The 21,529-nt window shown below is 53.4% G+C and overlaps 9 protein-coding genes across 9 annotated transcripts; 4 read left to right on the top strand and 5 right to left on the bottom strand.

Moving 5' to 3' along the window:
• Positions 1-4: 4 nt before the first annotated feature.
• PG985_014637 (uncharacterized protein) lies at positions 5-776 on the bottom strand (the record flags this gene model as incomplete). Its single annotated transcript, XM_066834403.1, has 2 exons — positions 5-457; positions 516-776. 2 exons carry the CDS (start codon positions 774-776, stop codon positions 5-7), a joined length of 714 nt encoding a protein of 237 aa, XP_066679143.1.
• A 1,033-nt stretch (positions 777-1,809) lies between these two features.
• PG985_014636 (uncharacterized protein) lies at positions 1,810-3,903 on the top strand (the record flags this gene model as incomplete). The annotated part of the gene is made up of 1 exon (XM_066834402.1): positions 1,810-3,903. One exon carries the CDS (start codon positions 1,810-1,812, stop codon positions 3,901-3,903), a length of 2,094 nt encoding a protein of 697 aa, XP_066679142.1.
• Positions 3,904-3,941: 38 nt separating this feature from the next.
• On the top strand, positions 3,942-4,481 carry PG985_014635 (uncharacterized protein; the record flags this gene model as incomplete). Its single annotated transcript, XM_066834401.1, has 1 exon — positions 3,942-4,481. One exon carries the CDS (start codon positions 3,942-3,944, stop codon positions 4,479-4,481), a length of 540 nt encoding a protein of 179 aa, XP_066679141.1.
• Positions 4,482-4,817: 336 nt separating this feature from the next.
• PG985_014634 (uncharacterized protein) lies at positions 4,818-7,170 on the bottom strand (the record flags this gene model as incomplete). Its single annotated transcript, XM_066834400.1, has 8 exons — positions 4,818-5,261; positions 5,346-5,810; positions 5,862-6,058; positions 6,112-6,519; positions 6,575-6,777; positions 6,845-6,897; positions 6,949-6,996; positions 7,051-7,170. 8 exons carry the CDS (start codon positions 7,168-7,170, stop codon positions 4,818-4,820), a joined length of 1,938 nt encoding a protein of 645 aa, XP_066679140.1.
• An 861-nt stretch (positions 7,171-8,031) lies between these two features.
• PG985_014633 (uncharacterized protein) lies at positions 8,032-8,443 on the top strand (the record flags this gene model as incomplete). The annotated part of the gene is made up of 2 exons (XM_066834399.1): positions 8,032-8,078; positions 8,161-8,443. 2 exons carry the CDS (start codon positions 8,032-8,034, stop codon positions 8,441-8,443), a joined length of 330 nt encoding a protein of 109 aa, XP_066679139.1.
• A 915-nt stretch (positions 8,444-9,358) lies between these two features.
• PG985_014632 (uncharacterized protein) lies at positions 9,359-10,033 on the bottom strand (the record flags this gene model as incomplete). The annotated part of the gene is made up of 2 exons (XM_066834398.1): positions 9,359-9,560; positions 9,642-10,033. 2 exons carry the CDS (start codon positions 10,031-10,033, stop codon positions 9,359-9,361), a joined length of 594 nt encoding a protein of 197 aa, XP_066679138.1.
• Positions 10,034-11,022: 989 nt separating this feature from the next.
• PG985_014631 (glycoside hydrolase family 3 protein) lies at positions 11,023-14,029 on the bottom strand (the record flags this gene model as incomplete). The annotated part of the gene is made up of 10 exons (XM_066834397.1): positions 11,023-12,109; positions 12,151-12,393; positions 12,453-12,619; positions 12,680-12,809; positions 12,872-12,975; positions 13,029-13,117; positions 13,174-13,307; positions 13,378-13,541; positions 13,607-13,689; positions 13,771-14,029. The coding sequence occupies 10 exons, from the start codon at positions 14,027-14,029 to the stop codon at positions 11,023-11,025; spliced, it is 2,460 nt and encodes an 819-aa protein (XP_066679137.1).
• A 1,750-nt stretch (positions 14,030-15,779) lies between these two features.
• On the top strand, positions 15,780-17,302 carry PG985_014630 (uncharacterized protein; the record flags this gene model as incomplete). The annotated part of the gene is made up of 3 exons (XM_066834396.1): positions 15,780-15,800; positions 16,155-16,438; positions 17,122-17,302. 3 exons carry the CDS (start codon positions 15,780-15,782, stop codon positions 17,300-17,302), a joined length of 486 nt encoding a protein of 161 aa, XP_066679136.1.
• Positions 17,303-17,915: 613 nt separating this feature from the next.
• PG985_014629 (uncharacterized protein) lies at positions 17,916-19,559 on the bottom strand (the record flags this gene model as incomplete). Its single annotated transcript, XM_066834395.1, has 1 exon — positions 17,916-19,559. One exon carries the CDS (start codon positions 19,557-19,559, stop codon positions 17,916-17,918), a length of 1,644 nt encoding a protein of 547 aa, XP_066679135.1.
• Between the last annotated feature and the right edge of the window lie 1,970 nt (positions 19,560-21,529).

Here is a 21,529-nt window from a genome sequence, read left to right as displayed (position 1 = left end):
GTCTCTAAACGCCACATCGATCGCAGAGTGTTTGATACGCATCCTTCACTCCAGGCACGAACCTAAAGCGCTGGGCCTCTTCGACAAACTTCTGCAATCTGACGAGCCAACCTGGATCCTCATAATCGCCATTGAAACTTCCGTGACGGCGATGATGCCTGGCGAGGGTCGTGAGCTCGCCGTCGTGGAAACAAGCGAACACGTCGTGGAACAGATTGTCCCATCGCCGGCGGTTGGTGATCAAGTCGTGGCACGGCTCGCTCCTCTGATACATGACAGCCTCGAAAATCTCCAGCATGCCCTCGACCGCGTTGAACTTGGACTGGTACGATGAATATGGCTCGATCTCGTCCACAATCTGCTTGAGCATGCTCTCGATCTCCTGCTGAACCCAGGCCAAGATCCTGGAATTGCCCCATCTCCCGTCGGGAGTTCTTTCACTGTTTACCAGTGTCACCTACCAAAACAGAATATCAGCTTCCACAAGCGAAGACATCAAAGGCGACGCTGCTTACAGCTCTTTGCACTTGCGAGTCGTACTCGCGGATCAATTGCGACTCTCGCAGTCTGCGACTAACACAGTGGTCCCTAACGCCCTGAGCAAGTGCAGGGAGGCGAGGCGCGAACTGGATCAAAAGGATCTTTGCCTCGGCGTCGCGTAAAGATTGAAGATCCGCGTCCAACACTGCTTGAGCCTGGGCCGACATGCGTGTCCGCTTCGCAGGCCTTTCGCCGAGATATTCCACCTCCTCGAAGCTATGCCGACCGGAAGCCATATGGAACTGGGGCGCGGTGAGAATTACTCTTGCAGATGAAAACAGGTTCGTTGGCATGAAAAGCAAACATGAGGCAGAGGTTGAGGGAAAACAGTCGACTCGTCACAGCCATGCCCCCTGTCGGCCAGAATTGTTCACGTTGCGGGGGTCATGCAGTCAAAACCAAGTATGACAATCCAACCTTATTAAACGCGTCTACTGTTCATGATTACTGGCCTACGGAAAGATATAGTTCAACATTAATGCGGGACTGAATCAAGGTAGAGAGACGCGGATAACAGATCACGGAGCACGTGGGGCGGGTTCGGACTTACAGCGGATGGCTGGATGTGCCTCCAAAGCAAATTCTCGTTGACGCAAGGGCCTTGAACTTGCCGGATTGTGTCGCACCACTCATAATCATATGATTGTTACATTCCATACCTCTAAATCTGAGAAAGGCCGTTACACTGGTGTGCCATGGCTTTCTGCAGCTGATCGAGAGGCGAGAGGCCTGGGCCACTGGCAACTCAATGCACCCGACAGCTACTTACGCTAAAAACAGCCCCCATCACAGGCCCTAGGAATTTGGTCGCGATTCAATCAACAACCATGCAATAAACCAAGCATTTTGGGCTCGGTCAACATCAACTGGGATCCATGCTGAATCTCAACTGTATGGGTAACCATTGAGACCTTTCACCTCTTTCCTCTCTTGAATCACGGAGTATGTATCGTTTGCCCTCGTCAAAAGTGGTCCGATGTCCGCTGAGGCTTCTCGGGGCGTCGTCTTCTGAGCGCCCAAACCCTAAGTGCCGGCTCGCTCGTAATCGCAAGGATAAACAACCTGAGTTCAAATTAGACATCGTTCCATTATCTTAATTTGTAAAAAGAATAGGTGCAATGCATACCTGAGCAAAAGATCGGTCAAATTGATACAGGCCAGTGCATTGCAATATAGTAAGCGCTAAACACTCGCGGCTGAGGGGTAGCATAAGCCGCCAAACAAACATGAGTGAAACCCGTTGCGAAAGCAAATCGACGAATCGCCAATATGTCTCAGCCTGAATCTGAATGCAGTCAACCCTCAGAGTCGCAACATGATGACGCCACCAACACGGACTCGGAAGGATACGAGCTGCAGGTAGCCATTGACCAGCTTGCCAGTGGCTCCGCAGACGCACTGAAACTGTACCTCGCGTGTCAGCAAGACTTGGATCCCAGCGTAGTGTCGCTGGCTTCCACCCCATGGCATGCGAGCGAGGACAGTTCGGTAACCTTTATCGGCGGCGTCGATGACATCCAACCTCCAGGGGCGGCCTCGGAGGGCGTGGTCGTAAGGGAACGGCCGCAGCATTCCCACCGCATTGCGCTGGAAAACACGGGCAAACCGTACGAGTACTCGGAACTCCGCCCTGAGCTCTCTCAACTTCGGCTCTTGAAACTGTCGGCCCCTGGGGAAGATGGCGTTATCCGGCAACTTGAGCTCCACACCTTCTCTCTCGATGCTGCGCCGGAGTTTTTCTGTCTCTCCTATGTTTGGGGAGATCCTAGCCAATTTCTTGCCGTCAACTGCGATGGAGGAATGATTCCTGTTACGCAAAATCTCTTCCATGCCTTGCGAACCTGCTTTGGTAGATATCCGGAATCTTGGCTATGGGCAGATGGCATCTGCATCAACCAGCAAGATCTCGCCGAGAGAAGCTCCCAAGTTCAGCTGATGGGAAGCATATATGAGAAGGCATCGATGGTTCTCGCTCACCCAGGCAACTGGGTATACGGAAAGACCGACAGTGCCTCTGGGTCAGACGATGAAGGAACGGACGGGGACAAGAGCTTGGGGGATATTGGAGCTGAAGCCGCGGGGAACTCTAGCGATGAGGAACCTAACAAGTCATCCGACCACAGCGACTCTTATGGAACAGCCGACTTCCAACTCATATACACCGACGATGCCTATAGCTCCGACAATGTTCAAAGCGCACTCAGTATCATGACATTCTTGACGAGGACTTGGACAGTTGGCAACGAGGGCAAGACCATGTCTGATACTTACTGGGCCAAAACGGACTTGCCTGACCCAGACACGCTCGAGGGACGGCAGAAGTGGGCGAACCTAATGGAATTTTGGTGCCACGAGTGGTACTTCCGTACCTGGGTACTTCAAGAAGTCGTCTTGGCCGCAAAGGTCGTGGTGCTGTACCAAGACGCCGCCGTCAGTTTGGATGCCATCACGGAGTTCTGGTCGCTTGTTGGGTCGCGCAGCCTGCCCAGGACCCTCCGCATCGGGCCGTTGGCGGACGTCTTCAACAGGGTCCGGCATCTGAGCCCCATCAGCTCCATCAAGTCTCTTCGCGATAAACGGGGATGCAAGACCGAAGCGGGAGCCGAATACGATCCCGGTACGTCAGATGCGCCGCGAGCGGATCTTTCATCCGCCCCAGACCTCTTGGAGCTGCTGTGCCTATCTCGGTCCAATCTTGCTACGGACCCCCGAGACAAGGTGTACGGGCTTCTAGGTCTGACTAAAGATGCCATCTCGCGGTCCATCGTCCCAGATTATTCCCCGGCAAACACGGTCGCCAAGCTCTTCACGGATATTGCTACGAAACTGGTTGCATCCGGCCGGGTCGGAGATCTCCTTCATCACGCGGGCCTGGACCGAAACGTCTCTCACCTGCCCTCATGGGTTCCAGACTGGACCAAACAATCGCGGTCGACATTGCCAGTGCATTTATATCGGTGCATGGGTACAACAACACCAAATTGTACCCTTCTGAAGATCAAAGAAGGGAAGAGGCCCAAATTGCGTGTCCGAGGAGTCATCATCTCCCAAATTACCATCGTGGGCGCCCCATGGAAGTATTACTCCCACGATCCGTCCGAACCATCGTTGGGCAGATTCAAAAACGCCCCCGATATGGAAAACGCACTGGCCCGGACCTTTGCCGCGGACTGCTCTTGGCAAGGGCACAGGATTGGACGGAGAAGCCTAGAATACACTGATACCGACGCTGCAATAAGCGAAGAGAGTCGATCACGGGGGCGGCAGCAATGGCTTCTGCTTCCCATGGAGACGAGTTCTTTGCCGGCTTCGACGCTTTCAAACGTTTCTACACCCGAGGACCAGAGTCGGAGGAGGACCTGACAGCGCCAGGGATCCGGGTACACCAGACGGGGCTCTACATGTGGCTCCTGGATTTCGACGAAGAGGTCGAAGCCGATCTTCAGCGCCGCATGGTGCCTTTTACCGCCCCGTTCCAAGAAGCACAGAGGGGCCGGCGATTCGCGGTACTGGGACCGCCGTCTACTGGCAATGTCGCCGGTGATGGTGACAATCGTGCCACTAACGACGACGGGGGTGACGATGGGACTGGGGCGAGTGAAGAAGGGAATAATGACTTTATGGGTACCGTACCATGGGACGCAGAAAACGGAGACTACTGTGTCCTGCTCGAAGGGTTTCGAACGCCATTCGTCTTGCGCAAGAAGTTGCGACGAGGAAAGGCGAAGTCCTCAGGCGATCCAAGCGGTGGCCAAGAGGAGTTTAGGCTTGTGGGTGATTGCTATGTGCATGGCATCATGGATGGCGAGCTGCTGCGTTGGGCTGATGAGGTCGGCGAAGAGCTCGGGCCAGAGTTCCGGAGTGTCGACGATGGTGGGAGAGAGTACGTGATACGGGCGCTCCAGGGCTATGTCCCGTTCACGGACTTCGTCCTTGTTTAGAAGACGTTTTGGGTTTCTCAAGCTGCTGGTCGCGTATCAGTGTCCAGGCACATCATTTTATACATAGCCATGTTCCGCGCCACACGGTTGAATAAAACTTGGACCGCAGGCAGGTGAATACAGTTCAAAAGATCTTATTATGAAAACTTATTGGTTATAACTGCAAGTTTAATAGAAGAACCTGTTATTAATCATTTAGATTAGGAGTGAAGAATATGTTGCCTTAAATGTTATGTATATTATAGCATAGTGGATTATTATTGTAACCGTAAACACCACATCACGCCTTCTCAACAGCGTCCACGCGTTGTAGCTATGACTATCAACCCCTCATCTTCATCTCCCGCCGCTGGACTCGATGCTCTGCAAAGGGATGTAGCTGGGCGGGTTGCACGGACCATTTTGCCGACCCTCATAAGCTGTATCTTCTTTCGGGTTAGGCGGGTTGCTCAGACTGCTGTACGCAGTGTTCTCCGTTCTTAAGTTTGTTGACTTATGCAAATTTCTCGATGGCCGATGTACATGCGTGAACAGCAATACCGAGAAAACCGCCAGGGAAATTGTCGGGAGAACCCAGGGGCTGACGTAGTAGTTGTATTCGGCCTCCTCGTTGAGCGATATCAGGGGCATCAAGCCGAGGCCCAGTCCGATCGAGGCGTACAGTCCAATTCGAACATAGTCAAAGGCCCCCCATCGTTTTTGCTTTTGTAAAGTAATAAGGACGTGGAAGAAGGTCATGAGTAGTATGACAACTGCAGCGGATACGAACATGTATCGAAACTAGGTGGTTCACACATTAGCGTTTTGTAACGACATTACCATAAACATGAGATACTGGGGAACCGGATGGAAAGGGATACATACCGTGGTTCCCACGCGAAGCTGAAGGTTGCCGACGACAGTGTTTTCGGAAGGGGCTTCTGTAGAGTCTTGCCCTACTTGAGCACCACTTTCACTATCTCCAGGGTCAAATGAGGCTACCTCGAAGGTTTTCGAGATGGATGTGGACATATCGAGGTAAAACGTGTTCCAGGCATCATCGGCGCCCAACGCCTTGGCATTGGTGCCATTGCCTGAGGTCCAGAACTGATCTGGCTTCAGTCTGATCTTGTCCAGAGCCTCGGTAATCGTCTTGTTGGTGTCAGAGGACTGGATGGGATATTGCGCGTTGGCCTCCAGTACGATGTTCCAAAGCCTGTCGGCAACGGCTTCACTCCTGTTCGAAACGTTGTGGGCTTCAACATCGGACTCGCTCCATTTGGGAATCTCGGTTAACGTATCGTTCAGCCCCTTTTGAACTTGAGCTTTCATCTCTTGCAGAATAATGGTCTGGGTCGAGAATTAGCCAGGGCTTGAAAGAATGTTAGCTAGACTACTTACTGCATGACCCAGCTTCATGAACAACGCCGTACCGGCCCCGAACAGGAGAAGTGCCCCATGGAAGATGAAGTGCAAAAGCGCGTAGACCAGTTGCTGCCAATCTTCGAGCTCTTCATGGTCCATCCAATCAAAGTAGATCAAGAAGATAAAATAAGTCGTTGCCACTGCGGAGATGAACACCCCAACAGTCCTGGGGGCTTTGGGGACGTCAGCAAACAATCAAGCCAGAAATGATCGCGTCGACACTCACTCCAGTTGTCTCCATTCTCGACCACGAGTAGAATGGCCTTGGTAATCGCGGAAACTCCTTCCCCCAGCACTACGACAGTGAACACAGCCAAACGTTCGGTCAGTTTCGTACTCTTGAATGTAAGCACGTCGAATCGCCACGCAAGGGCAACTTGGAGGATGGCCTCGACGCCCGACACAATGTACCACACGATATACACTTTGCTGTTGTGGTCATTATCGAAGCGAAACGTAATTCCGAGATAGACGATGGAAGCGACAAAGTGGACAGCTGCGGCAATTAGGATAGGCCTGGCATCTGGCTTGTCATTGGGAGGGGGTTGCTTGTTTCTTCGCTCTGGATGAGGAATCTTGAAATTGCTGCAGTACTGGGCCACCAGAGACAGGCGCACTATCATAAGTATAAGAGCTGCATATCATCAGTCAGTTTATCAGTGTATGAGAGACAGATTTAGTAACCATACATAGTTTCTGTGACGTATTGAGTCTGCTGTCACCAGTCTTTTTTGGATCAAAACTGGTCTGCCGTGGGTCGAACTTGGATATCACAAGAGTGAACCCTGCCATCGAAGCAAACTGTACGACACGGATGACGCGCTCGAATATGCTGTCCGTCATGAACCGAACATCGAACATACAGACGCTGAACCATGTAAACCAGAGGATACTGTGGATGCCGCCTTTGTTAGATTACATCGAAGGGCATCGTGTGTGATGGGATCGCATCGCCTCACCAGAGAAAGCCGATATATAGCTGCAGGTCTTTGGGTTGGGAAATCTCTTTGTTCTTGGTATAATGTCAGAGAGATGTCTGCTAGGGGAGGGCATAGAGACATACCTCGGCCAGAATCTGTATGTTGGCGACGAACCAGAGGTCGAAAAACAACTATATCGTATCAGCAAGTGGCCGAGGGAAGGTAGTAGTCGTCCTGTCGTTTACCTCAAATTTGATTTTCCGAGAGCCCTCATTCGTGGTGGCATTATCGGATGGACGCCCAAACAGTTGAAGCCTGGGTACGTCCGTGGGCTGCTCACGGATCTTGGGTTCTACGCGCTCCATTTTTCTTGGCTGCGTAGAACTCCGTTTTGGTGTGAATTCTCCATTTGGACACCAAAAGGGACGGTTGGGCGCACTGCAAAAGAACGCGTATGCGACTTTTATATGTTGACAAATGTGAGGGCGATCACACTACGTATCCAGTTTTCCGTGCCGGCAGTCGAATCCAAGAAACGTGCTGACCAACACTCCTATTTTTGTCCTTTCCTCCCTGCTGCGCCGTAGAGCCTGGTTCGCCAGATTAACAAATTGGGGGCGGGAGGCAAGGATCGGGGCCACGGATTCGGTGATTATGAGGTGATCCTCGTGGTTGCGTGGCTGGTGTAACCCTCCCTCTCTGCCCGATGTGCAGCGCGCATGACAGCCCGTAAGCCCTAGCCATGCGATCAATGACTCTTTCTCCACTGTTCATTCAACCCCCCTTGCTACACGTTAAACGACGGAGAGTGATTGGGCCACTCCCGCTTATGTTGGCAAGATTCCACGAGGTGGCGCCCGCCACTTTCTGGTTCCGAGGAACCGGTAAGATTACAAATTTGAGTCGCACGAGGGCGTTCTATAATTGCTGCTTCGCTTAGGAACGATGAGTCAGTCTGGGTGTCACAAATTGGAGTTTCTTAGCTACTATGCGCTGCTAGGCTTCTATGTCCGGCTAAAGTCCAGTCGCTGCGATCACGAGATATCGGCAGTTATATGCAGCACACTGTGGTCTACCCGTGCCCAGCCAATCCTTGGCATTGCCCCTTGTTAGTGACTTTGGCTCAAGGCCAAAATAGTCAATCCCCAGTGAATAACTAGGGCCACCTCTCGCAGGCCACAGACTGACGTGGACGGGTTGGCAGTCGTTACTACCTCCCATTGTCCATGGCGGCCAGCCAGGGCCTTCGAGATATGTCGCAACTGTTTCAGGAGTGGGTAACATCGCAGTCGCTCCTTGATCGCGATCGGTTGCAAATCCTAGTGGAACAGTGTTTGTACGAAGCGGCTGCGCAGGGCTGCGGGCGCCATCATCTTCGATTATCTGAATTGGATACCCTTCACTTGGAGCGAGGAGGCACTTGAGACGGCTTGGCTTGTCGCCATCGGTCGGTGGGAGGCCGACGTGGTTGACATGCTATACACGATAGTACTGAAAGACCAGGCAACCACCGAGAGAGCCCCTCGCCGGGCACTGGCTTTCAAGACGATGCTGCTCGAAGAGGAGAGGACTTGCATTGTCGAGTATAAACCAACCGACCAGCTCCTGCAGTACCGCGTCGTCCTCCGCCCTCTTTAGGCTGGCGGTGATGCTAATGGACTCGAATTCAGGAATTATGACAGGCCACTCCTACACATGGCCGTCTACAGTACTATTTTGCGAGGTAGCTTACACGCTCTACTGGATGGGGGCGCGAATCCCGAAATCACAGACTTTAGGGGCCGGACGGCTCTTCACTTGCTCACTTGTCCGATATCCGGGGATGGGCAAGGGTTCAGGAGCGCGGTCCACGAAGCAGGAATCCGGCTCTTTGTAGCGCGGGGCGCAAACAGCCACCGAGAGGAACGCCTAGGGCGAAACGCCTCTCCATTGGGCGGCCATGCACGGTACGCTGGAGGTTTCTCATCTGTATCTCTCCTCCCGTCCCGATAGAGATGCCGCGCTCGCCTCTCAAAACGCACACGGCGAAACTCTGTTGCACTATGCGGCCGCCGGTGCACAGTGCCGTACCATCGAATTCCTCCTAGACAGTGGTCTCGACGCCGTGGAAACTCGCGGCAAAATCCGAGTTGCTGAGACGCCACACCGAGATCCAAAGGAGAATGGAAGAGTTACCAGAGGAAGGAGATATCTCTGTGCAGAATGCAAATTAGGCAGTGACCCTGCTGACGGGTATTCGAAGGTCTTCTCCAAGTTCCTATGGGCGCTGCGGCAAATAATCAGCCTGGATGGCGAGGTGTTGCTGGGATGGGAAATACTACGCTACACATAAGTCGATCGACAAAGCCATTAAGAAGGTACACTCTGCAGTTGTGGTAGTCTAAGTAGATAACGCCTGGATCCGTATTTGCGGTTCTTTCAGTGCTCGGAAGTAATAAAGTCCTGCTATGTCTATCCATCCTCCTGTCCTCAACACATGTTGTGATACCCGAGACCATCCATCACACAGTCTCAGTGTGCCATTCACGTATCAGCTTTTTCGCTACCATCGACCTAAACCTGCTCCGACGCGTCATTGGGCGCGGCCTGCTCGTCCACATCGCTCTGAAGCGGCGTGTACTCCTGCACCTCGCTGGTCGGCAGCGAGATAGCCCCACGCCCGCGGCTGTGCAGGCTCCGGCAGTGCGGGCACTCGCACCGCGGCGACGTCAAGATGTGGAAGATCTCCCGGAGGGCGAAGAAGAAGTGGATGCCACTGTAGTTGTCGCAAGAAGTGTGTGTCAGCAGGAAGCAGGAAAGGGCTAGTACTAAAAGAAAAGAAAGAGAAAGAACTCACCAGTCCACCATCATAAACACCGTCCCGTACGTCCCCAAAATGGTAATACTCGTATCGCTGTGCCAGTAGTGCGCCCCCGACAGCTCGATCCACGTAAACACGAGCAGCAGCAGCTGGAGCCCGCCGACGGCGAGGTCGCACATCATGACGTTCTGGGCCGAGAGGGACTGGAGGGGCGAGCCGGCGGCGGCCAGGGCGTCGCGGTGCAGCAGCAGGCCGCTGAGCAGGGCCGAGCAGGTCAGCGGGATCAGGCCCAGCGCCGGCAGGGCGGCGCTGGCGGCGATGCCGTGCGCCAGCAGCAGGATCCAGGCGAAGAGGTACTGCACGATGGCGATGCGGCGCAGGAAGGCGTGCACGCTCGTGGGTTGCTGGGGGGTGGCGGAGGGCGGCATCTTGGTTCTTGGGGTTGGGGTGGGGGAAGAAGAAGGGATAATAACAAGGAATATGCTCTTTGATATTTGGTTCGTTGCTGGCGAGCTTGCTTCCAGTCGTCAATGTAAGCTTCAGGACGCAGTTGTTTTTCCTTGTTGGGTATGTGTTCAACTGATCAAGGATGTTCTGATTGAAACTTCACTGAGATATTGTACGGCATCTATCAACCAAAGTGCCGCGCGGGCTCGCTCCTTCTTATGCGACATGTCCAGTATCTGGACAGTCAGAAAAGAGGCACCACAATAACAGGCAACCGGATTTGGGATTCAGTGGGTCTGCCGCTGCTGCTGTTGGAGGCTTGTATGCTTATTGCTTGGCCTGTCGATCTGGAGCCACCAAAAGGGCAAGAGCTACCCGTTCCAAGGCATGAGCTGATTGGCGCCCGTATTGAGGATTCACTTGTTGCGCCAGCAGTCCATGGCTGTGTCTGCCCGCCTGCGGCGTGGACGGCAGGATTTTCTAGGCCACTGCAGATCGGCCCAAGGCAGTGCCGCCAACGACGAGCGGCACAGCAGCCCTGCCCCTCGGGCCCCTCAATCATCAATCCACTGCAAAAGTACCGTATGTGTGGGCGCGACCCGATTCACATCATCAAACCAGGTGACAGTTGAGGATTCAAATTTCTTGAATTGGCATGAAAAGATTGCATTTAGGGAGTATTAGCTTCATATTCGAATGAGGTAAACTTGCTTGATCTAGTGTTGCTTTGTCGGTTTAAAAATAGAAAGCTCCCACCCTGCACCTCGTCGATCCTTCTCCACATTAAAAGCCCGTACATTGAAGAGGCCCGCTGTTCCCGAGAGCGTCATCAACACCACCTTTTCACAGGCACATCATGGCCTCCACGCGGCACAGCCCAACAACCATTCGTGATGCGATGCCGCGACGAGCCCCTTGACACAGTATAACCCTTACACCACGTAGTCGTTGATACCATGAACAGCATCATCTACAACGTCAAAGTTGTCGTCAACGGCAAGCTCCTACTGCTAGACCCGACGTGAATGGCATACTCCCCCTTCTGCAGCTTCCAGTTCTGCGCCACCACGTCCCACGTGCTCAAATCGCGGCGGTTGAGCGGGAACTCGACCGTCGCCGACTCGCCGGGCGCGAGCGTCGGCTTGGCGAACCCGCGCAGCTGCCGCACGGGGGTGTCGTTTTTATCCCCGGGGATGCCGACGTAGAGCTGCGCGACCTCGGCGCCCTCGACCTCGCCCGTGTTGGTCACCGTCGCCGACACCGTCGCGACAACATCCCACAAATCGATCTGGCCGCCCGACTCGACGGGGCCGGTGGGGTAAGCATCAGTGTTGGCCGACCCATCGAGGGAAGCCTGGATATCGGAGTAGTTGAAGGTGGTATAACTCAGCCCGAAGCCGAACTCATAGCGCGGCTCGATCCCCTCCTTGTCAAAGGCGCGGTAATCAATAAAAACGCCCTCGTCGAAATCGGACTGCGGGAACTTCTCGTAGATGCCCTCGGGCCGCGTCTCGTTGGCGATGGGGCCCCAGTCGGACTCGGTACGGGGCACCGAGTACGGCAGCTTGCCGCTGGGGTTGGCATCGCCGTACAGGATCGATGCCAGGGCGCGGCCCGAGTCCTGGCCGGGCAGGTGGGCGAAGATCAGCGCCGTCACGTTGGGGTGGTCGATGAAGCCGTCCACCAGCCGCACGCCCGCGTTCTGGAACACGACGATGGTGTTGGCGCACTTGGAGGCGACGTTGCGGATCAGGCCGTCGGTGTACTCGTCGCGCAGGCCGACGCGGTCCCAGCCCTCGGCCGCGTACGCGTTGACGTCGACGATGCAGGCGTCCGAGGTCGGGTCCACCTGCGGGTTGGCGTTGACGAAGTCCCACCAGATGTTGGTGCCGTCCTCGTAGGCGCGCTGGCTGAGGGCCTCGAAGGCCGAGCTCAGGTAGGCGGGCTGGGTCGCGCCGGAGCCGCCGCCGCTCAGCAGGGTGCCGTTGGAGGCGATCTGGGAGTGGGTTACATCGTTGAAGCCGCCGCCGTTGCGGATCTGGTCCCCGGGCCCAACGCTTCGCCGCCGTCGTTCCAGCTGGGGCTTCCCGGGGTGTACCGGTCGAAGCCTCGCGACGAGTAGCCGAAAATGGATAGCTGCTTGGGCTCCTTGAGGGGCAGGGCGTTGTTGGTGTTCTTGAGTAACACGTGCGATTCGATGGCGCCTTGGAGAAGGACCGGTTTACCAGATGCTGACCTTCCGATGATCCTCTCATGGGGTGCGGCCAGGTTGGGCGGCATGCCAATGCCCGGGGCCGGGAAGTCCGTGTCCTGCTTGAACTTGTACCAAGTTGAAATTATTCTGCGGTCCTCGATCAGCATCTTAAATTTATATGCAATGGTGTACTGGGGGGTTCTTACCTTTTAGCCATATCATCAATCCGCGACTCGGGGACAGAGCCGTTGTTGACGGCTTGGACCAGCTTGTCACCCCAGTACTGTGACCCGGACGGCATGACCATGTCAAGACCCGCCAAAGCCGTGGCAACGCCAGCGTGTTGCGCACCCCAGTCAGTGACGACGTAGCCCTAGGGAAGTTCAGTATCAGTCTTGACTTTGGACGATGAAAAGCTGCATGTATAACTGACCTGGAAACCCAGCTCGGTCTTGAGTAGGCCGTTCTGGGTGGCACTGTTGGCGCAGCCGTAGGAGTTGTTGATACGTTGGTAGCTACACATGATTGAACCGGTGCCGACCTTGACGGCGTCTTGGAACGGCCTATGAATTCCGGTCAGTGAGACTGTCATGATCATCTGCCGGGCCGTCAAGGGATGACCTACCAGAGATAGAGCTCGTGCATCGTCTTGTCATCGAGGTTGGACGAAACTGCTGCGACGTCACCCTCAGGGTTGCGGTTCCTTTCCTGCTCGTTCATGATGAAGTGCTGTCGTCTTGGTCAGCATGGATTGCCCAGTAAACTGGTTTGGTTTTGCTAACCTTGGTGCTGGCGACAACTCCGGTTGACTGCATGCCCTCAACCGTATCCGCTACCAGAATCCCGGCAAGATAGGGGTCGTTGGCGAAACCTGTGGCGCGATAATCAGCGACGGTCCTTTGGAGTCTAGGGGTCATTGGCACATACCTTCCCAGTTCCTGCCGCCCGTGGCGATGCGGCCAAGGGGCCCGACAACCGGGCCGAGGGGAACCTGAACTCCCTTGCGCTTGAACTCGAGAGCCATCTCGACGCCCCTCTGGCGCGTCAGGTTTCGATTCCAGCTTCATGCCATGTCAGTCTTCCCATCATGATCTATCTACTCCATCAAGGGCGAGAGGATGTGCAACATACCTGGCGCCGGCCGAGATACCGGAAGGCCAGCTGGAGACATAGTTGGTGGACCGAACTCCAGCGGGGCCATCACTGAGGCAGAGACCCGGGAAGTTGAGCCGCGAGATGGCGGGGATGTTGCCGGAGCACAGGTTGTTGGCCCGGACGCCGCCAGTCAAGCTGACCTGGAGGATTGTCAGGTTGAGACATCCAAAGTGATCTGGGAAACTTCAATAAAACGCTCAATTACCTTTTCCTCAAGGGTCATCTGATCAACGAGTGCCTGCGCCTTCGCGTATGCATCTTGCCAGTCCCCGAGACCTTTCCCCTCGGCTGCATTAGAGTGTTAGAAGGGTCGTCTTGATTAAGCTCATGCGATGCATCTTGAATGCGTCTGGGGTGGCGCCGACTTACGAGAAGGGTACACAGGCGGAGACTGCCCATAGAACTCGGTGTCGGAGGTGATCTGGCCGGCGGTGCACGCCACCAAGGCGGAGCCGGCCAGCAGGCGATGAAGTAGAGCCACCATGATGAGCAGGCAAATGAGGACGCGGACGGAGCGGGATGGGCCAGGAGGTCTGCTGCTGCTGGTGGGTGTCTCGGCCACGTCCCGACGGTCGCCCTTTGTAGTCGTCGTGACACGGCTTGTCGGTAACCCCTCTTTGCGTGACATGTTTTTTTTTTTCTTGCCTGCACACCCTCGGTGTAATCAATGGATGGCTAGGTCATGCGGACAGCCAGCAGGTTGCAGCCAGTAAGATTAGCCGTGTTACCGTGGTATCCCGTCAACGGAGAAACTCTGACTGGCCGTACGACTACTTGCCGTCCGTTTCGTTATGGCGGCTGCAAGCATGTGTGTGGTGAAGTATTCATGACACACGGTTTCTGCGTGTCCGCTAGCTGAGTTACCCCTGGCGTCCTACTACGCGTGGTAGGCTCGATGACGTTGCGCTGGGGGCTTGGCGTATGCGGCTAATCGATAGTTATGCGGGGAAGCGACCACGGGTCGGCAGTCCATCTCGTGATTTGGCCCAGGAAACTGACGAGAAATAGGCTTTTGGCTGACCACCTCGCGACTCCGAGCCGAAATTGGTGTGGGGAAGCCGAGGCGGGAAATCGGGCGCTTCGCTTAATTAATGCCCGAGATCTGGGGGAAGACAGCGAAAACGAGTCATGGACGACGTGCTGGGGGGGGAAGTCTTGTACGACGTATCTTGCATGTGTTGTCTGGCAGATTTCCCCCGAAGATTACCCCGCGGCGTGGAGTATGTGTCTCATCAACCCACTTCCCCCCAGCCCTCCTTTCGCTACGTTACGCCATGATGTTGGACCTGCCTACGATCGATTCGATGTTACCCCAAATTTGATCATAATATTGACTACCTGCATGGCCATCCACCGCTAGTTAGGTCGTATATGCCGCGAGCAATTCAGGTTAAAGTCAAAGATTACAAGAACAGCTTCCTAAAGGTCTTGCAGCAACCTTCTATTAATTTCAGTCTACATGTACTATATGCAGGAGAGTACTGAACTTGACCAAAACGAAAGTCGAGTAATCTTGCATGCAGATCGAGGGACGGCTTTCCAGGCACGGCCGGACTGATTTGACCCGGGGAAGTCGTTCGACTACGTATTTTGATTTCATTGTCGACTCTACCCGGTCTTTCTGAGAGAACCTTCTCCAAGCAAAAGAAGTAGCAAATCTCTACTTCAACTAACTACATGAGGTTGATTGGTCGAAATAAGGTGTCTACTCGTTCGTGGCTCCGGGTCGGTACAGTCCGTTGGGTCCCGGTAAATGCGCACGTTCTTCGGCAAGAAACGCTCGTGCTGCCGCACAACTCTAAGTCTATTTCAACGACAATGGCTGATGTGTAATGAAGTATCTGTTTCGAGTTTCAGACTGCCCGGGGCCAGCAAATCTCCTTAAAACAACAAGTCTGCGTATCAACCAAATCGAACAGGGTCTTACTAGAGACAAAGTCATCAAAGCATTGGACAAGAGCGCAAGAAACGACTAATGGTCCCTTTGATGTGTTTACTCTCTGCATAGGATTCATTCTACACCAAATACCCCTGACGAACCAAGTGGGGCTTGGAATAGGGGTTGCTACTCAGTCTGTTCTGTGGCGCTGCATCCTATTAGAGCTTATAATCAACACCCATACAAGCACCGACTACTATAAACCCATAACACCACTCAAATTTGGATGGTTATACTCTCTGGGCTACTTGTTCCTATCATTCTCTCTGTTCTCCTTCCCGATCCGAAGGTTTCCGAGCATCTTGGATATTGAAGAGCTCTTTGCTGGCGCCGGAACATCCAACTCACGAATATGCCACAGCAGCACAATCACGATAGCAATAACCAGTACATCTTCACCCGCGTCTCGAGTTCCAGGGACTAGCAGTACCCCTTCGCCATGGTCCGCAGGAAGCGTGAGGTGGGGCCCCGCGTGGTGGTAGACGGCAGCTATCTTTGAGTCCGTGCCTACGTCCCAGGCGTCGGGCCTGTACCGTACCATGTGGTAGCAGACGGAGCCAAGACCCGCCGGCCGTATACGCCACTGCGTCACGTCGTGGCCTGCAGTCGTTTCAACGGTCAAGGTTGGATATGGCGGAGCTTCCGAATCGGCAGGACTAATGGGGGCTGGGAGTTGACCTGTCGTCGGAGCCGGAAGGCCAGTGGAGACACGGATGGTACTTCTGGACAGGCCAGGTCCCGTGATTATGGCGGGTTCATTCCTTCCGGAGGGTAAAACTCTGATATGTTCTCAAATTAACATACGTCGACCCAGTCAGTTGGGAAAGCCGAGTCAGTCTTACATAGTAGTCCTGGTGCCCTCCGTCAAGTTCAAGCTTCGCTCCTCGACGGAGATGTGATCCGCTTCATTATTGACAAAGAAGCGGACCTCGGCGCCGTCGGTCCCGTCGCCCGTCGGCCGGGGCATGAACCAAAGACTGACCCTGTACCCGTTGGATCCCGGCGCGGCGTCCTTGACCGCTCTCCGGTAGGCGTCGGTGACCTCGTAGATGGGGAGGTGGCTCACGGTGTTGTCGTGCTTCGGCACGAAGAGGACGCGTGAGAGATGGGCTGGGATGGGCGGGAATCGCGGGCCCAGGAGATTGTCGATGGCCGGGGCGGGGAGCGGGGTGTAGAGCAGGCTTCTGCTCAGGTTCTCAAAGATGGGCGCCTTTCTGAGGCATGAGGGATCTGCTGCTCTACACATGATTTGGAAGAACGGTCCAATGCCTTGACTCTGTCGTTTTGATATGGCGCGTCTTTTAAGAAGTAATATTCCCACACGTAAGTGAATAATAGTCGACTGAATTGTTCCAGTTTCAGACGACAGGTTTATGTTGAAACTGGCGAGGCCCTGCTTTATATAACCCGCTCGAAGCCATGTTCATCACCGGCGTCTGACAAACCATGAATAATTGAAATGACTTGAGATGGAGAGAGTCCAGCACACTCATGTTGGGTCATCAGGACACGTAGACTCGAAAGCGCAATCATTTACTTCAACGCAACCAAGGGCCGAGTGCCATCATGACACATAAAATGGGACGTGGAACAAGACGCGAGAGACTACCGGGTCGCCGGTTCATTCGCTGAAACACCGCTCTTAACATCCGTTCACCTTTGGTGTAATTGACATTCTAGACCATCAATGTGACTCACCAGTAGCACAACCATAACGTGTCGAATGGACCCCGCCACCCCTGCCTCCTGAATATGCGGGACTCATTGACAATCATCAATAGTCGTCAGCAGATGCTGACCCGAACTTTGTCCGGTAGCCGAGAGGGGCCACGACTTATCTCCACTTTGGAGTACCTTGGCACCAGTGAGCAGGCCATGAACGTAGATCTGGCCAGCGAGCCAGAGCAGCGGAGTATGGCTGTCAAGATGATCGACCAGTCAAGCTTGGGTGAGGCTGAGTAGGTTCTGCTCACCCAAATCAGCGCTTCTGGTTTGCAAAGTTCACATTTGTCAGCGTATACGGAAAGATCCACTGACCCCGTACAATATCAGCTTTCTGGGGTGGCTTGTTGTCCCCCACATGTTCTCCATACATCTGCATGGACGAAAAGGCAGTTGCCATAGCCCATGTTCGATGGATTGTCGGTGCGGCTTCCGGACATGACAGGCCAACACTCCTCTTGACCGAAGTTTGTCCGGTAGAGCAGGTCCAAGGGAGCACACTATACGGGCTCAACAGACCACTTTGGTGGCCAGAGTGACCAAATATCACTCAATAAGATGCGTGTTCTGAGCTGATGTTGAGCCGCCACATACCCCATTTCTGGGATATCATCATTGCAGGAACAACCGCGGGCGGCGGAGTTTGTATCTACCGCATCGATAAGCCTTCAGAACTCGGGTCTACATGTACTTAGTTTCATTGGTATCAGGGAACGAAAGAGGATTCATTGATACTATATTAAAGGGATATTACGCAAGGAAATGACATGGACCACCACACGTAGCTCATTCTGGGTCCCTGACTGCTACAGAAATGTTGTAAACGCTGTGTTACTTCTCATCCCAGTTCGTCTTATCTGATGATGAAGTCTTTTTTCTGGACTTGACTCGGCCATTCGCTTTTAATCGCAGGGCACACTGGTGAATACCTTTTGAAATCTGCCCGCGACAAACTAGGGAATGCCGGACCAATGAGGTTGTAGCCAGCTTCAACTTCGTTGCCAATCTTTCGCAGCACAACGAAGTCCGAGAGACCATTTACTCGACAGATTTGGTCTCCTGGCTCAGTCCTATTCCCCACCATGGCTAGCATGCCCGTGTCGCAGCACGCCAGTTTATCTTTCTTTGCCACTCTCGCAACAATGAAATCCAAATTATCGAACATATGAAGATCATCGCGTCTGTGCCAGTACCAGCAGCGAAGCCCCACTGAGACGTTGATAATTATCGTCAAAACAACTGTCAGAATAATTATTAATTCCGATGCGTGAATCGCTTTTGTGACAATCAACAACAAGACGAAGCTGCCAAGCGAAAGTGCGAGGTTACGTCCGAACCAGTGGCTCACAGGTAGCGTAGCATAATAGCCTAGAATGTTGTCATTCAGCAAGGAACGCAAAGGCTTGCCGTCAATCGGAAAATTGGCATTGTAATTATGCCAGTGACGAATGAGCAGTATGTTATCATTGACGCCCTGGCCCCGATCAAGTGCGTTTCGACCTGTAGCCAGACGCGGATACATGGGCATCCGGACACATCGATGGATAACCACTCGAAAGTGTTTACAGGCTGAATTGTCTATTATTCCATCTGGGATAGTTCCGTTTGGCTTGTTGCTCGCGAGGCACCAAGCAAGCGCGTCGTGGACACTATGAGACTTTTGGTAGTACTCTCTTGATGGCCTGTTCGCGGCTCTGTTCGTGATCGAGTGTGCCGCCGGGTAGCTTGGGCCCTCCGCACTACCCGGGTTCGAGAGGTTCGTCGTGATCGCTACGACACTCGCGAATTCGATACCTCGCATAATCACAGTGTCTGGCTCTCCTCGCAGCATATTGGCTGTGGTGTCGCTGTCCGGACGAGGGGTGGCTTCCTTCTCAGTCTCTGTGATCAGATTATATTTGAAATCTGGGGATGCTGGCTGCGAAGACCAGTCCACGACCCAGCTAGGCAGAATGGAAGGACCAGATTTTGCACGGTTGCTCGCTAGAACGATGTCGAAGCATCGATACTTCCTCAGCATGGCTCTAGTGAGGTTTCTTGAAACGCTCTCCGGCGACTGGTGATAGCTTGGGGTCGGGACAAGCTGGGGTCCATCGCAGCAGATGCCGATCAAAGCGAATATTTTGTCTCGGGGGTCCCGCGAAAGAAAGTTCTGCGTCTTTGCGATCACCGTACCGAGGCAGAACCCTCCATTGCTCTGGTACTCTCTGCGAATATCCATGATCGCACGGAAATAGGCACATGCGCTCTCATTGGCATATTTCCATAAAATCGAATCTTGACACTGTTTCAATGCGGCGTCGAGATCCCCCAGATTTATTTCTTCCTGGCCGCACAAGATCTTGACGTTCTCAGATGCGGATATCTCTTGTATGATCCAGCGACGTTGCCAATAGTCACGGCTGAATAAGTCGACAAGCGCCTGGAGTGAATAGACAAGCTTGCAACGGATACAGCTGTCGTATTGCTGCCTTGCTGATGGACTCATGGTCTCCATCCTGATCGTTGTGGGGTCATGTGGCTGGGCGTTGTCACTATCGTAAACCATCGGCCTGGCGCTGCTATGTTCGTGAGGAAGGGCATCTTCGGCATCCAGGACTGCAACTGCTTGTCTGGTCGTGAATCTTGCAAAAACGCCTCTTTGGCTATTTCAGGTGCTTCGAAACGACCCGTCCGCAATAGCGCCGGCCACAGATCGGAATCTTGTCTTTGGAGAAAGTTCAGACCCTTCACCGCTCGATCTTCGCCTTGGCCACCAAGCCAAGAGTAAGTCAGTGCGGCTTTCGAAAATATTTCTCTCATGTTCCGAATCTGGAGGCTCTTCTCTTGGTCGTCCTCTTGATTGATGCAAAGTGCATCCGCCCAGACCCGCTCAACTCCCAAATCGCGTAATCTCTGCAAGGCATGTTCAAGACTGATGGTCGGTCACCCGTCTGGCTACGTTATTGACGATTATCTCCGTGGTGTGAGCCGAATTGCCCCAACAATAAGAGAGTGCTGCATAGCTAGGCAGATTCACCAGGCTCTTATTTTCCAGCGTGCACTTGATCTTGGAGCCACTCTGCGCTGGATGAAGGTATATTATCCTAATCTCGTAGCTCTCAATGTTGAGTTGGTCATAGAATCTGGCCATGGCTTGAATTGAATATGGGGCAAATGTACCAGTAGATTCGGGGTTATCCAGAACGACTAGGTTCAATAAGTATGTAAAAAAGGGAATAGGTTTTATTCGTAGAAATGTTTACGGGGGGTATATGTATATCACGCGATCGCTGGATACATCAAGACGCTAAAGATACTAGGCAAAAGGCAGACACTGTCCTACCCTCTTGACCATACTGATTCGTCCATAGATGCATCACGAGGTGCTGAGTGGCTTGTATTGCTGTCTGATTGTGTGTAACCTGCCCGGCCACTCTGTATGAGCCTTTTATTTCGGTCAGCCGCCATGAGTCGAGTCCTTGGTGTGAGTCGGAAAAGGTAAAGAGCAAGAGAGAAAAGAAGAGGTTGCATCACACAACTTCTAGCAATCTAGCCATTACAGTATTGACCCATGGTCCTTCTTACTTGAATCTTCAGCCCCAATCTCTGATCGGTATCAGCCAACCAGCTGGCTGGTTCCCAAATTTAGTTCTATTGGTGTGTTGGTGTAATATTGATTTTATGCACCTCGCCACCACCAACATACCCTACTTTATTGGTGTCGCCGATGTGTACTCGCTTCGCCAGCCTTCTCTGGACCACCAGGCAGAAAGAAACGCCAGGGTCTAGAGCAATAGGTACTCTGCTGCTAGGGAAGCGATGGTCACATTTCAGAGTTGGCTTTCCGGAAAGTGATTGTAGAGGAGCCAATTACAAGTGCAGTCTAATAAATTTGCGATACCCTGATATTTGTCAAGCATTGGGGTTTGCTACAGTTGGGCCTCTTCTATACAGAGGGGGCTGACTGGATCACAAACCAAGGCATTCATTGCTTGGATGCGAGACTCAACCCGACTTACCCCGCTCCCTCGGCTCACCCACCATCCAAACCACCGCAGGTGAGTTGCGGGCTTATTCTCAGAGATGACTTTGACGCCAATCGGGATTTCACGTACCAATCCCAGTACCATTCATCAGTATGGGCATCAACAAAGAAGATCAATGGAGCGATTCGACTATCTTGTTGTTACTGTTCGGCATCCCGCTCATTTACATTGGCATTGCCATTTGCTCCTTCTACCATCTTGGCCGTGTGCTGCGGGGAATTCAATGTCCCTCCATCAAGCTGCTCTGCAAAAACTGCCTATTTCTTCCCGCTCTGCTCATGTCCTTATATGGGTATTGGATATATTCCATTGTCTCCACCTTCCTGTGTTTCGGGTATCAAGCCTCGCGGTCGCTGGTCCGAAAGGCGCGCAGTCGCCTCCGACTTTGAGCCTGCATGACCAGCCTAAATACGACGTGCTTTCGTACAACTGCGCCCAC

The sequence above is a fragment of the Apiospora marii genome, assembly GCF_038362585.1.
Source record: "Apiospora marii strain CBS 49790 chromosome Unknown utg000011l_segment0_segment0, whole genome shotgun sequence".
NCBI lineage: Eukaryota > Fungi > Ascomycota > Sordariomycetes > Amphisphaeriales > Apiosporaceae > Apiospora > Apiospora marii.
The sequence above is the reverse complement of the archived record's forward strand: the minus strand, read 5'-3'. Positions and strand labels throughout refer to the sequence as shown.